The sequence below is a fragment of the Rhineura floridana genome, chromosome 2 (assembly GCF_030035675.1).
Source record: "Rhineura floridana isolate rRhiFlo1 chromosome 2, rRhiFlo1.hap2, whole genome shotgun sequence".
NCBI classification, from domain to species: Eukaryota; Metazoa; Chordata; class Lepidosauria; order Squamata; family Rhineuridae; genus Rhineura; species Rhineura floridana.
This window is the reverse complement of record NC_084481.1, coordinates 92,034,762-92,050,583: the sequence shown is the minus strand read 5'-3', so window position 1 is coordinate 92,050,583 and position 15,822 is coordinate 92,034,762. Positions and strand designations below refer to the sequence as shown.

The 15,822-nt window shown below is 44.1% G+C and overlaps 1 protein-coding gene across 5 annotated transcripts in view; it reads right to left on the bottom strand.

Moving 5' to 3' along the window:
* Positions 1 to 15,043, bottom strand: part of NHEJ1 (non-homologous end joining factor 1) — a 115,116-nt gene extending 100,073 nt beyond the window's left edge. Inside the window, exons 1-6 of one of the 5 annotated variants that reach the window (XM_061609333.1) lie at positions 14,943 to 14,998; positions 14,064 to 14,123; positions 12,333 to 12,522; positions 11,039 to 11,248; positions 7,025 to 7,163; positions 4,472 to 4,530 (exon numbers count right to left, since the gene is read on the bottom strand). In XM_061609333.1, coding sequence (XP_061465317.1) covers positions 4,472 to 4,530; positions 7,025 to 7,163; positions 11,039 to 11,248; positions 12,333 to 12,521 — 597 coding nt within the window. In that variant the 5' untranslated portion in view covers position 12,522; positions 14,064 to 14,123; positions 14,943 to 14,998. Of the gene's footprint in view, positions 1 to 4,471; positions 4,531 to 7,024; positions 7,164 to 11,038; positions 11,249 to 12,332; positions 12,523 to 14,063; positions 14,124 to 14,518; positions 14,743 to 14,942 lie in introns of those variants that run through there. The other 4 variants (XM_061609332.1, XM_061609330.1, XM_061609334.1 and 1 more) reach the window with 4 other exon arrangements.
* Between the last annotated feature and the right edge of the window lie 779 nt (positions 15,044 to 15,822).

The window sequence follows — 15,822 nt, the reverse complement described above, 5'->3', positions numbered from 1 at the left end:
AGACCAATCCTCTACCCCAGGGATGGGGAACCTGTGTCCCTTCACATATTGTTGGACTACAACTCCCATCATTCCTGATCATTGATCACACTGGCTGAGGCTGATGGAAGCTTTAGTCCAACAACATCTGGAGGGCCACAAGTTCCTCATCCCCACTCTTAACCACTCAGCCATACTATCTCTCACATAGCACTACATCTCTTTCCCTGTCTGAGCTATCCAATTTAGGACCGTGACATATCTACACTAATCAGTACTATATACTGGTTTTATACCAAGTTAAGTGTCATAGATTCCTCCCAATAATTGTAATTTGGCAAGGGTGCTGAGACTGTATTTCTAGCCCCTACAATATGCCTGGGAGAGCCAAAGCAGCCTCCCAAATGAGTGCTCCCAGTCTCTGCTCCACAGTCCCCACCAGACTTCCAAGACACTAACACGCACCCCTCCACCTAGTCCTCTTAACCCTAATCAAGGGGAGGGAACCCCCTCCTCTTGCCCCAGCAGCCTTCCCAGCTGTGCTTACAGCAGCTTTGACCCAGTGCTTGCTGACGTCAGTGGGTGGGTGCTCTCCTGCAGATGTCCATACTCTGCGCTCTATCGCTTGCATAGCCTGCCCAGCTACTGCAGTGACGGACACACAGGGGAGACGCCTGTTTGTTTATCTTCCTCTTCAGCATTGCTTATTTTGATGGTACATCCTCCTGGTCCAGCCCAGTTTGACCCATGAACCCTCTGCATCCTGTTTGCTGAAGCTAACTGTGCAGAGACGGACAGAGGTGCAACACAAGTCAGGACCATGGCACATTAAAAATATTTGGAAGAAATTTTCTTGGAGACAGGCTATATTTGAATCAATGGTATCTAGGTTACTTGCAAGTGAGTGGCTAAGACAAATTTGGTTCCAGACCAAGGTCTATGCTTGCCATGCAGCTTGAGGAGTTATAGGCACAATCATTCTTTGCTGTCTAGACCTGATAAGCAGGCTGCAACGCCCAGGAAAAAACCAGCTACAGAGCAGTACAATAAGAGTAGAACAGGAAACAGCATCTGTCCTCACCTGGCATGGACATCTCAGAGACTCACAGAACTATTAGACAGGTAGATGCCTTCAGCATCATGCATTGAAGAAAGATTAGTATTCATTTTAAAAATACTGGGTACTGTCCCTCCTTCCTCCATCAACACATTCTCTGATTGTCCTATAACTCATTTGTCTCAAAAGGTGCTCCTAAAACTATGTCTGTAAATCACTGCAACCTCATTCTCTATACTACAGAATAGAAGCTGCTTTATACTCAACAGGACCACTGGTTCATTTAATTCAGTACTCTTCGCAATACCAACTGGCAGCAGCTCTCCAGGGTCTCAGGCAGAGAGAGAGATCTTTCCCAGTCTTACTTGGCGATGCCAGGGATTGAGCCTGGGACCCTTTGCATGCAAAGTTTGTGCTCTACCACTGAATTATTGGAAGTAGTCTACCCTGCTGTCAGCTTCCGCCCTAAACAGGCCTCCACAATTTGTGACCTTCCAAGCTGAACGCAGCCACCAGAAAGGCAGCAAAACCAGAAGTTGCACAAAGCCTGGTGGCAGGCCATACATGGTTGGTAGCCTACATTTAGTTTGGCAGCTCACAAGTTGCAGAGGCCTGCTTTAAAGGAAGCACTGAGAAAAATGATCTTAGAATCATAGAGTTGAATGGGACCGTAGAGGTAAACTAATCCAGGGGTTCCCAAATTGTGGTCTGCAGACCACCAGTGGTTCACAAGCTTCATTCAGGCGATCGGCAAGCATGTCTGTGAAAATACAATAAAAATCATACAGCATCCAGCACAGCACATTACAATTCTACAATAGGCAGAAAAATCATTAAGTGGTCTGCCAAGGCCCTCAACAATTTTCAAATGGTCCATGGGGAAAAAACTTTAGGAACCACTAATCCAACCCCCCACCCCTCATTGCTGAGATCTTACAACTGCAGTATCTCTGACAAATGGCCATCCAGCCTCTGATTTAGACACCTGCAGGGAAGGAGAGCCTACTGCCTCAAAAGGCAATCTGTTCTACTGTCAAACAGTCCTTACCTGTTAGGAAATGTCTCCTAATATTAGCTAAACTCTGCTCTCCTGCAATTTCTACTCATTGGTTCTAGTCCTGCACTCTGGAATCCTCTGTCCTTTTGACAGTGATGGGAAAATAATTACTACTGAGGTGTACATACGCCAGCCATTTGACTGACCTTGGACTCCTAGTGCGGAAAAAACATGGCTCCAGCACTTGCCAAATTGGCAACTGTCACAGAATGCCAAAGATCATGCTTATTACCTTTTACACATCACAGTTTGGCTGATAAACGTCCCCCGAAGTGACCCCTCAAAATATTTGTGTAGGCTTTTACTTTTGCCCTTATTACTTCTTTTACTCATTTCAAAATCAGGATGTCTCAGCTCCTAGCTAATTACAGTGGGCCTCTGTGTTTCCTCTGGGAGCTCTAACCCCTTAGATGTAACAGCCCTACTACTGCTTACTGCTCACATAATCTTGCAGTTGTCCCTCTTTTCAGCTCCGATTCACACTTGAACATACAACCAAATCAAAGGCTGAGCAAACTTTAAGGGTTGTGATCCCACAATACCTGACCATGTAAAGTGACATTCAAAACAATTCTTCCAATAAAAACTCCTTCCAAGGCCACACTGCACATAGTTCTTCTGAGTCTGATACAGAGATTAACCTTGACCAGTCTGAACAGCACAGCAGTTTGAGCCCTGGCACGTGCCAATATAACCAAGAGAGAGAAAGAACCCCAACTTTCCATCTCTTTCAAGTGCATACTAACAGACCTTACTCTCTAACCCTCCACTCCTCAGCCTGTAGGGAATAAGAAACTTTCCGTCACGGCACGTGGCATTGGAAAGAGAGCATGAAATCACTGCAGCCGGTAAGAGTAGGAGTGTGGGAAAATTCCACAAGCCACTTCCTAGGACATGAATTACAAGCTTGTATATTGTCAAGGGCAGCAAAACTCTGGGGGCTCCGATACACAACCGGCAAGCTCCTACACTGAAGCCCCAATAGACAGGTGTGCATATCGTTGAGCTCAAATCAGCAGCCCCTCTCTGGAGTGGGCAAGTAAAAAGGGGCTGTTAGTGTACCTGCTCCACAGAACGAGCGCATAGACACTACCATCAGCACCCTAATCCCAGCAGCTAATCATAAAACGTGCCCAAACCACATGGGCAAAGACTGTCTGAGAGCAAGAATCACACACGTCAGACACCGCTAAATGCATAGCACTCCATAAATGTTGGCATTAACATGGGACTTCATTTGCTGGTTATTTTAACCAATAGACAGAAGAGGCAGAAAACCAACCAACAGAGAGATAAAGGTGGGGTGGGGATAGAGTTATTGCCAGGAAGAAAAATGGCAAAATGACACAAGAGCAGGAAGAATGGGGTTGGCAAAGAGTTCCTCCAGAAAAGCAATCAGGAATGTTCAGGATTCTCATTTCTGACTACTGGTCTCTGGCTGCTGGAAGGTCTTAACATTTGCTTTATGAAAAACAGCAGAAAAGCTGATAAGAGCACAGGAGATTTGCTTACGCAGGAGAAATCAAAAACTTCAATGGCTGGCAGACGGTAAAAAAATCACTTGTCAAATATACAGACAACATAATTCAGTACAAATCTATACTACAAACTAACATTGGTTTGGTACCGATTGAACTGCCATAATTAATCCCTCAAAGAGTTTTGGGAACTGTAATTGATGATGTTGCTGATATTTCTAATAGGGATCCCTAACTTCCCCTTGTAAAACTACAGTCCCTAGGATTCTCTGGGAAAAGAGACTGTCTAATAAACCAGTTTTACATCTGCAGGATAGATATGCCCTAAATAAATTCTTCTTATATTCCATGTTAATCCAAAGTCCATGACACAATTGCACATTATGCTAACTAAAGCTTAATTTAGCACAATATAACAATGGCTCATTTACTCTGACCCTTCAAAACATGACTGTACAACAGATCAGAAACACAGCATTATACAATCCTATACTAAGCTAACCATACCTGCCTATAGTTAACATAACCAAAAACAAAGCACGTACACAGACAGACACACATACGGCATACCATGTATAGCTACAGCTTGTGAGGTCCATTGCTGTAACTGTACAGGACAAAGGAGGGACCAACCAGAGGCAGGGGTAGAAAGAAACAAGCAAAGAGCTATTTATTTATGTATTTATTATTTGATTTATATCTCGCCCTTCCTCCCAGCAGGAGCCCAGGGCGGAAACAGATGAACAGAATACACCATTGGCAGACCACTACAACTTGAAGCTCTGCAACATGCCAGTTTAGAGTCTATTACTGCTGCTGATGCTATAGTTTACCAAATTAATTAGAAGAGGCCCTTTTCCAATACACAAAATTTGAATGAAAACAGAAACATTCTCCTACCTCAGCCTCAAATGTCTGTAGGAAAGATTCTTCCTTGAAAGGTTCTGTCTTTAGACGCTCTGCAAAAGGAGCACCAAGGAGAGTAGAGTGAGTGGAGCCCAAACTGGCAAAGCATGCAAGCTCTCTGCCCCAGTTTCTTCTCCAGACCCTACCATACCTTAGAAATGCCTGCCATTCCTGGAAAGATGACTCAAGCAGTCCCATCCCCATTCCCACCTGGGAACACACAAAGATTAGCCAACACCCTTTCCCTGTGCCAAGCCCATAGGGAGCCTAGCCCAAAGGTAGGCATTGGGTGCCTCACCTGGGGTTCACCTTGCTGCAACTGGATCCAACTATGTCAACATATGGAATGCTACATGTATGGCCAGATGCATAGTGCTGAACCAAGAGACTGAAGTTCAAACCACAGTTCAGACAAAGGATCATTGAGGAAGTTTTAAAAACTCACTTCTTACCTAAAGGGACAACCTACCTTACAGGGCTGATGTGAAGAAAAGTAAATTAAGGAAGAATAAAAGGATCATGTTACATTTAGTAAACCTCCAAGAAGAGAGAACTTCATACCCAGCTCCCAGGAAGTGGCCTTAAGTCAGTGGTCTATAAAAGGTAATTGAGGACAACAGCACCACAACTGTGTTACATCCTCTTTCCCAGCTCCTAGAACACATAGCTTTCCCCTGTGGAGACGTTACATATCTCCTGTCCTCTGTGCCTCAGGAAATCCCTGGCCCAACTCAGCCTGTCATTTTAGGCTAATATAGACATGAGGTACAAGGAGTTACATACATATGAGTTCAATCATTATAATATATTCAACTATGCAAAACACAATCTCTCGCTAAGTAAATGAAAGAATGCATAGCTCTCCCTCCCGTGTGTGTGTTTGTGTGCGCACACGTGTAGGAACCAGGTCAGACCTCTTGATCTTCAAGACAATAATGTAGTTCTTGTCCCCAGCTGATAATTAAAAAGGGGAAATGGAATCTCAGACCAGCTTTCCCTGTCCAAAAGGAGATTCAAGCAGATACCCAGATGAGGCAACTTGACTGGGAAGATGTGATCCTGGTAACGCATGACCTGCAGAGAGCCTTTGGTTTCCAAGGTAGCTTGCCATTTCAGCTGTGGATTTCCTGCTGTGAGCAGGGGGTTGGACTCGATGGCCTACAAGGCCCCTTCCAACTCTATGATTCTATGATTCTTCCTTATAGCACTGGATAGCCTCAAATTGTAGTAGCTTTTGATGGGCTACGATTATATTGTTTGCTATTAGTTGAATTGCCAAAACTTTCTGCTGCTGTTATTGGGGGGTTGGTTTATCTATTTTTTATGATTTGCATGTGTTTTTGTGCAAATGTGTTTTTGTCATAATGTATTTTGACTAATGCTTATGCTCTTAAATACTACATAAGACACTTGGAGACCTTTTTGTGTAACAAGTTCAGTTAAGAATAAGAATAATCCAAAGCCCCATTCCACAAGTGGCAGATATATCCTGCCTGTATAAATAATTAGGGGGAATAGCGATTGGCATCTGCCCAAAGAGACTGAGCAAGAAATATGCTGTACCAAATGAGGAGTTCTGATCCACTTTTCCTAGCAATTATTGAGTGTGGTGGGGAAAAGGAGGCACTTAGGATCATGCGACAATCAGTCAATCACACTATGTAGTTGTGGGGTGAACAGCAGCTCAGCACTAAGCCTGCTGTCCCAGAGAACTAAACCCTGATACAAGCATCACCGGCACAACCTAATCACTGTCTGGCTGGTCTGGCTTCTTTCCATTCTCTGGGCTTTAACAGCTACGAATGGCAGCTAGCCCCCCAACAAGTATCTCATACAGCAGACTTGTAGAGTCAGTCAAAACAGCCAAACTGGTGAGGACTAGAAAGAGGGCTTTTTCAGTTGTGGCCCCCACCCTGTGGAACTCCCTCCCAAATGATCTCTGCCATGCCCCTTCCATGATGAGTGTCTGCCGGGCCTTGAAGACCTGGCTCTTCAGGCAGGCTTTTGGGGTTGGCTAGATTTTATCTTCATTGTTCTTAGATTTTTAATGTCTAGGTATTGTATGCCTATTTTGTACGTCGCCCAGAGTGGCTGGACAGCCAGCCAGATGGGCGACTACTAAATTCAATAAATAAATAAATAAATAAATTTGTAGGGGGAAGAAAGAACAGGGGAGCCCCCATTTGCTCCAATTGCTTGCAGAGCTTCACACAGGTGAAAGAGTCTGACTCCATTCATGCTCCTTTACAAGCTGGCGCTGGCTCCAGTCTCCTGGGTTTCAGCCAGACGCTCAAAGGAAAGGAAAGAACCCTTTGGCTAGCCCCCAAACACTTCAGCTACTGGTCAATGTCCAGCTCTTTCCACCTCCAGGGCACTGACCCCAAAGCTTTTGATTAATAGTGCAGAGCAGCTGAATTCCAAGTCAGGGTGGCTAACGGCCACAGGCTGCATGGCTGATGCCAGCCTTGAGGGAGGGAGGGAGGGAGGGAGAGAGGAAGTGTGTGTCCCAAAGCAGAGTAGAGTGCTGACAGCACCCTCCCTCCTCACCTCGACTGAGAACAGCCCCACTCTCTCGGAAGTCTTCAATTTCAGCATCCTTTTGGAGTAGCAAGGATGCCAGCTCCCGCACCTGACTCTGCAACGCCAAGCTCATCGCCATCAGGGGCCGCACGAGGTGGCAGGACATCTGTCACAGGGCACAGAAGAGAGGGCAAAGGTCAAGGAGCAGCAGTGAGAACAGAGGGCCTGGTGCCAGCAACAGTCATTCAAACCAAGCACAGGCAGATCAAAAGTGCCAATGAAGCCACACACTGTCTTCTGCTCCAGCACCTTCTGACAGGAAAGCTACAAGAACCTGACCAAGGTATTATACAGGTGGAAAGAAGCATCTGTGCCATGTGCCATAATCTCTACTTGGGACACTGCCAGAATCAATAGTGGGCCTCAGACTACAGAAGGAGCTTCCTACCTTTTTTGGTGTTCCCCAGCAGAGGGCTCTGCAGGAAGATTTTCAACATGGTCTTTTTAAAAATAAAACTCACTTTATGGAGTTGTGGATTATCCATGTGTGAGAGAAAGCTGCAGTTCAGACCTAATCTCTGCTGTCCCAGCACCTCCCAGAAGGCTGCATGAGAAAAAGTAAGATCTTTTACACTACAGCTCAAAGAAAAAAAGAGATGTTAAAATCAAAAGACACAATGAATCTTTATCCTCAAAACATTACTACATCAAGGTCTGATCTACTCTATGCCATGACGGACTAAGGGCAATGGCACAATATGCCTGCTCCCTAAAAAGTAGCTCTGTTTCATCCTGAACAGCAGAAAAGAAAATCCACTTTTCTTGGGAAGCAAGAACAAACTCAGCTAGCAGCTAGAATATTGGTCACACACACTATCCTGCAACATTTACGTCAAGAAGAAAGTGGCAAGAGAGCTCAGCTAAGATGGTGTAACTGGGTGGCCTTGGACAACTCACTCAGCCCTCAGCTCCCCAGTTAGTGCAATAGTTATAATGATCTTTGAGGGTAAGATTAATATTGTAAGCATGCCAGGAAGAGCTGCAAAAAAATAAAGTCATAGTACCTGTCACAGTGGGAAACCCAGCTTTACACTGCAGCCTACAGTTATGTACATGCTTACTTTGAAAACTGCCAGATGCTGTTCTGCTCAAGCAAGCCCCTCAAATTCACAAACACCAAAGATTTACAAATAGCCAAAGCATAGGGCATCTTTGCCTTGGCTAAGGCATTCAAATTCCATTCTCTCCTAATCTTTTGCTTGATGAAACTCTGCTTTGCATAACATCCCAGAAGATACAACAGAACAAGCCATTTTCTATATTGCTCTCTCCAGCTCTTTATCATCAGAGAGCTTGGCAAGGCCCACATCCCCAAAGTGAACACTGTCTTGTTTAAAACAGACTTTCACAAACAAGGTATGGTGAACAGGTTACTCTCTCAACCATTTGATGAAGTTAGGCAAACCCTAGTTCCACACAGTCAAAGTCACAAACAGCAACCAACCCCAAATTTCCAACACAAGGCTCATTGTGGGGAATTTGCATATATCTGCATATATGCATGTGACTAAGGGGTATGTATGTGCATGTATAACGGGAGACACCCCAGCAAATGTCCTCCTACAACTTTCCTCTGGCTGTCACATTAGCACGAGGTTTCAGGGCATTTAGTAATAAATTCACACAAGAAATCTGCCACACAAGAAGTGATCCCGTTTCACTCTGACCATTAGAAAATGCCAAAATTGCTGGAATAGATGCCAATAACATACTGTTAGAAAAGTAAGGAGGAAATGTGATCAAGGGCTTCCAACTGCATACATCTGGAGAAACTAGCAATGAATCAGCAAACATCTCCTGTGACTACTCCATTTCCTTTGACGATACTCAGGCAGACAACTGGGTTGGTTGGGCCTTTGGCTGGACCCAGTCAGACAATAAGCAAATTCTTAATCCTTTAAATCACAGACCTACCCAGAGGACTCCTTCAGCAGAACTTGCTTGCCATGCACAAATACCAGTTTCTTATTACCCCCGGACAGGGATTCCCAAACTGGGGCCCATGAGCTTCATTCAGATGGTCTGTGGCATGTCTGTGGATTTGTGGTTGAAGACAGGAGATGGCACATCCATCGTATTAAATATTCATATTAATTTTAATTCAACTTTTATTGCTTATTTTGGTTCTTATATTGTATTTTATTGTATTACAATTTAAATTCCATGGAAGAAATACAAGAAGCAATAAAAATGCAATTAAAAATCATACAGCATTTAGCATAGCACATTACAATTGCTTCAACAGGCAGAAAAATGCTGAAGTGTTCCCCCAGGACCCTCAGCCCATTTTCACATGGTCCATGTGAAAGACAGTTTGGGAACTACTGCCCTAGGAGAACAGATTACTCTCACATACATAAGGGACCTCAATCAAAATCAACCTGCCCAGAGAGCTTTCCCCAGCTTAAGCCACAGCCTACAACACAATACAGAACAGTCGCAAAAAGCATACTAAATAACTCAGTAGCATAACCCAGTAGCACGTCCATAAGTGCAAGGTCCAACAAACAGCTGACAGGCAATGCAGAAAAATGCATAAGCAAAGGCTAAAATAACTTTATTAACTCCAGCGTGCCAGTGCTCTTTTAAAACAGCACCAGTCTAGAGAGCTACCTTATCTCAAAGATATTTAGGTTCTGTACAGGTGTCAGATATTTCACTCTGCTAAAAGTACTTCTCTCATGCTCTCTGAGATACAAAACGCAACACAATTGAAACAGCATAACATAGCTAAATGTTTCTGAGCCAGTCAGCAAAGACCATTAGCTGAGTATGCAGTGCCCCCTGGTGCACACATGGCAAAACTGTAAATAATCAGCTAAAACTGCAAGAGAGTAGAGCATTTTTCCATTTAACTGAGCAAAATTGGTCCAAAGATATCATCTGCTTCCCCATTCTAAGTAGCACTATGCAAACAGACAGACAAATCCAATACAGAGCAGGAGAACAACCCATTGCAACTGAGGGGAGGATGGCATAAGATGGGATCACAATCAGAGACATTAAACCAACCTTTTTTGAAAAATTAGAATGTGGTTTCCTAGTTTGCAGGCAGCCTAAAGGTAGCAGTCTAATCTTTTTAGATCTAGGAACCACCTTTAGCCAAGTATACATTATAGACCCACTTCTTAATTTTTTACTATATAAATGAATGGTGGTAGTACCCCCTGCATGACTCATCTTAAATTATGCCATGATTCAGTTTTCCATCCCGGCCCACCAGCTGGAGATCAGTGTCTTAAGACAGAAGTAGCCAATGTGGTGCACTTTTGTGGTCCAATTTTCACATTGCACTAGATCAGTGGTTCCCAAATTCCCCCACTCCCGCCCACAGACCACCTGAAAATTGCTGATGGTCTTGATGGACCACTCAATGTTTTTCTGCCTGTTGTAGCAATTATAATGCACTGTGCTAGATGCAGAATGATTTGTAATTATATTTTATTGCTTATATTGCATTTTACACTATTACAATTTGCATTCCATAGAATTCAAATGGTATTAAAATAAAATACAAGAAATAAAAAAGCAACAAAATACGATTTAAAATCAATATAAATATGTAATGTGGGCATGCCGCAAACCACCTGAATGAAGTCTGGTAATCCATGGACCAGTTTGGAAACCCTTGCACTACGTCTCATGATCTACTCTATCTGCTTTTTGGGCAGCTGATGGTTGATGCAACCCTACTCATGTCTTCAAATTGAGAACAAGCAGATCTAGAGAGTCTGCCAATTAATTGACAGAGAAAGGTATATTCTCAGTTAATCTTGGCTAATAGCTAGAAACAATTCCATTAATCAGGCACATGGCTAGTCCATGCCTAGAACACATCTAGTTCCAAACAGACTTTTCTAAACTTCCTGTCTCTTGCCAGTCAAATATCATTCTCCCGTCTGAGAGATCCAGATTGAGATGTACTCCTCTGAAGCACTGAGCTTCCTCTCTTCAATCTCAGAGCCTCCTTGTTTAACTCACCATCTCAACAGGTGCTGCTGAACAATGAAAGTCCCAGTAAAACGGCAGCCCCAAGAGCTCGCTCTTCACATGAAGAGTCAGTGTGCTGGGGCTGAGCTGGCAGGAGAAGGAGGTGGAACTGTTATTTTCTCCTTCCAGAAGGGGACACATCAGGCTGCACAAGTGGTTCAGGAAGGAGGATGCACGAGCTGTCAAACGTTTATTTAGTTCCTGGATGAGATTTTAAAAAAAAAAGTGGTGAGAGGAGAAAAAAACTACTCTTCCTCACAAAAGATGAGGCAAGAGTTTCCCCACTATCTCTGCCTCCCCCTCCAAGATCAGACACCCCTGAATTGTGTGCACACATGCCTGCTGCCTAGAAAATCCCACAAACCACAGTAAAGCATTTCCACAAGATATTTCTGTAGCTGAAGCTCACTTGTTTTCTGTTTATTTCTGTTCTGCACCATCTCTAGATGTATAGCATAGGTAAAAACATTTTTTAAAAGACATAAAAACAAAAGACTTATTTCTAAAACTACATTTGTACAGACTGCAGGTCCTTGCTAATAGTTTTGTTAGAAACATAGGAAGCTGTCTTATACTGGGCTATTGTCTACACTGACTGGCAGAAGCCCTCCATGGTTTCAGACAGGTGACATTCCTGTCTCTACGTGGAGCTGTTAGGGACTGTCGGCATGCAAAGCAAATGCTTTGCCACTGAGTTACAGCACTTTCCCTTGTTGCAGGGACACTGCATTTTCCACGCATTCGCTGTACGATCATTTGTACCGAAAAAACTCCAATAACATATCCATATTACTCTAATCATTGCCAAGTTGGAATGTGGAAGTATGAGCGTTAATAGACCTAATGGATATGGGTTGCGGTACAGTCATTAGAGTGCTGAACTAGGATCTGAAAGTCCAGGGTTCAAATCCCCACCCGGCCATAAAGCTCACTAGGTAACTTTAGGCCAGTTACTCTCTTTCAGCCCAACATACCTCACATAGTTGTTGTGTGGATAAAACGGGAATAGGAAGAACATGAACATCACTTTGAGCTCATTGGAGGAAAGGTGGGATATAAATGTAATAATGGGGAAGGATCTGGAGGCTGTACCTAGTGGTAGGATAGCGGCTGGACTGCAAAACTGTAGAACATTTGCATTTACAAAACAAGGCTACTGACAATGAAGGATGTCTTCTCTATACAGAAATAAATTGTCAGGGATTATTTCAAGACTGGGCTGATAAGATCGCTGCTGACATGGATACACCACGTGCACACATCACAACTCTAATTCTTCACTTACTTTTGACCTCTGTTGTATCACCTCCGTATCTGCCTTTTCATACCACATATTGGTGAGGTCAGACAGGAGCAAGGCATAGCCAGCATCTCCAAACCAAGCCTTGGCCATCAACTTTGTGGACTCAGCAAAGCAGACTGAAGTCCAGGGCTGCAGAAGGAGTCTGCTTTCCAGGTCCTCAGTGCTCTCCATCCTGTAACAATAATGCAGTGTACTTTCATAAGCTGAATTTAAATGCACTGTTTCTTGTTTCCACACAGAAAACAAACTGAACTCATCCCAAAAAATCTGTGAAGGCCAATCCTTGTTCTTAGGAAAGAAAAGGAGGAGAGGTATTCCAGTCATAGAACTTCCACATAACATCTAGTGTGGCCCTTCATCAAACAGCTTAAGTTGCCATTCCTAATATGGCCAGGGAATCTCAATCATAAGAACAGCCTGCTCGATCAGGCCAAAGGCCCAGCTACTCCAACATGCTGTTCTCACAATGGCCAACCAGATGCCAATAGGAAGCCCACTAACTGAACCTGACCTCAGCAGTTTTCCCACCTGAGATTCCCAGCAACAGCTATTCAGAGACATACCGTCTCCAACACATGGGTGGAAGAATGTGCTGGATTGGCTGGAAAAAAGGGCAGGTGCTCTCTCTGCCTTATTGCTTTTGTTGTTGTAGCCAGGGGTGGTTTGCTGTGCAAAGGAGAGCTCCAGTTGTGCACCCACCCATCCCATAGAGCCAATGAGAAAGGCCATGTTGTGTGTTGTTGATATTTTGCACAAAAGATTGATGAAAAAAAGAGGAGAGAAGGGGAGAACCAACATTCCCTTCAACTAACTTAGGCAAGAGGGGCCACGCCTGGGTCCTCTGCTGCCCAAGGTGAGAAGGGATACCAGATGAGAAATGTGGCAGCCATGCTGCTTATAGTACTTTCCCAAGGCGGGATGTCTTCTAGTTTTGCCAGATGGTGTTGTAAAATTCAGACGGCCAAAAGGAAGTACATCACACAGCTCATAGTCAAACTATGGAATTTGCTACCACAAGATGCAGTGATGGTCACTAACATGGGACAGCTTTGAAAAAGGAAAAGGGAAATCGATGGAGAATAAGGCTATAAATGGCTAGTAGGCATGACGACTATACTACATCCAGTATTAGAAGTAGCATGGCTCTGAAAACCAGCTCCTGTGATTCACAAGTGGAAAGAACACTTTTGCATTCAGGTCCTGCTTACACACTTCCCATGGACATCTGGCTGGCAACTATGAGAACAGACTGCTGGACTAGATAAGAACTTGATCTAATCCAGCACAGCTCTTCTTATGTTCTTACGGCAGAAAAGGGAAGAGGGGTGAAGATGGAGTCTTTGCTGCTCTTTTGCTACCCTGTCCCTTGAACCAGTTCTTTTAGAATCAATCCTGGATTTGCATCCAAATAAATGTGTAAGACTGCAGCTATGATTGGTTATGCTGAAATGACAGAGAGCAACCCAAAGCCTCCTTTGTTGCCAAAGGCTGCAATCCTATAACTGCTTACTTCTGTGTAAAACTATTAGGTTCAAACTCCAATTATCCATGTTGTCAAACATTTTTAAGTGGGAAGTTACAGCCAGTTTACTACCGCACTCTGCTTCATGCTGAATATTTATGTATTGTTAATTTTATTTATTACAGTTACACCCCACTTCTTTCATCATAGAACCCATGGTTGCCCATCCAGGTGTTGACTAGAACACAGACCTGCTTAGGTTCAGCAAGGTAGTGGCTTCATGTGCCTTCAGATCATTGCCTAGAGCAAACCTGTTGCAAAGAATGAATACAAAAGTGAAGGCATTGCCAAATAAACCATTTGTGGCCCTTGTCCAGAGCGAAATATCAGGGGTTCTGTTCAGAATTTTCCAGGAGTAAGAATTCCAACCTTAATTAGGGGGGCAATAATTTAATTTGGGCTCCACAGTACCTCAGTATACTGTGACTATAAACTGGGTAAGCAAGAAATATTTTGTGGAGCCCGCTACCCCTGATCTCTCAAGTCATCCCTGAGCAAATTCCACTGAACTGAAATGTGGTGTCGGTTCTCCCCCGATGGCACAATATGGGCAGGGATCTGGCGAGGAAAATAGCAGGGACAGCTAAGCCGAGCGTAGATGAATAACGGAGAAGGGATGGAGGGAAAGAGAAGCGGAAAATCCTACCGGAACGGACAGGCAATGAGAAGGCGGGACCCAAAGACATTTAGTAACAACAGCCAGGCTATCCTGACTCCGCTTTCACAGCACTTTTGCTCTGCCGCACCCGAGAGAGAAAAGGCCGCCTTTGGTAGTTCAAACGTTTAAGTTACAGTACTTTCCAAGTGTAACCCTCATCCCATATAGAGTACTGTACACATACAGCCGCCCTAATACAATACTTCGGCCCATAGAAACTACAATTCCCAGCATGCCGCTCTCGTCTCAAGGAATGATGGACGATGTAGTCAAGAGGGGTGCCTCTCTCTGGCTGAAACTAGGCCAGGCGGCATTCGCGACTTTAGTCCCTCAGGGAACTGGGGCGACGGTGGGAAGCGCGCTAGGGAAACCCTTAATAGACTTTCCCTTCACCGTCTGGTTACCTCCTTACCGTGAATTCCAGCTCTCACACACCAAGGAAAAGTCGAGACCGCCCCGAGGAAGAGGGAGGAGATTCAGGCGGAGCCGAAAATAGTCCGTTTCCTGCTTTCCTTGGAAAACATTTCTGAAGCAGTTTGCCATCTACGGCCCGATCGTTTACGTTAAATTCATTGGCAACCGCTAATAGCGGAGACGTTTCCCTCATGTACACACACGCACACCTACCCACGACACCCTGTCCCCAAGGCCTGCAGTAGAAGATATCAGTAAAGGTACAGAGCGTACACTATTTGGTTCTAGCTGCCATTCGACAGAATTTAAGAGACAAATATCAGCGGCGGCGATATAAAAACAGCCATAAAATACACTACTATTTATCGTGCAAATAACAATTTTTTTTTTGCCAATAGCGTTAACTACTTTCAGTGAACATGGCGCTTCAAAAGAGTAACATACACAAAAACGGACAGGTCCTGCCTCAAAGAGTTTACAATCTAACAGCGCAATCCTAATCCCTTCTACCTGGAAGTAAATCCTACTGAATATAAATAGTGTTTACTGGCAGGTAAGGGGTTGAGACAGGAATGGAGAACCAGTGGATCCCTGAAGCCAGCCTATCCCTGTGCAAGTAGGGTCATAGCTGATGTACCAGCCTAAATTAGTAAAAGGTGATTTGAGTCGTAGAGGCCGCTTGTGCCTCCCAAGAAGGAGCATGGATGATTGAGCACCCCCCAAACTACGAACCCGTTTTATTAGACGCCCACCAGAAAAGGCTGAACACCACCTGCTTTTTATAGACTGTTTTTCAAGTAGACAGATACCAAAATGATAGCAAATTACAGCAAAATTAAAACATTATTGAACAATATTTGTAAAACAATAAAACCAGC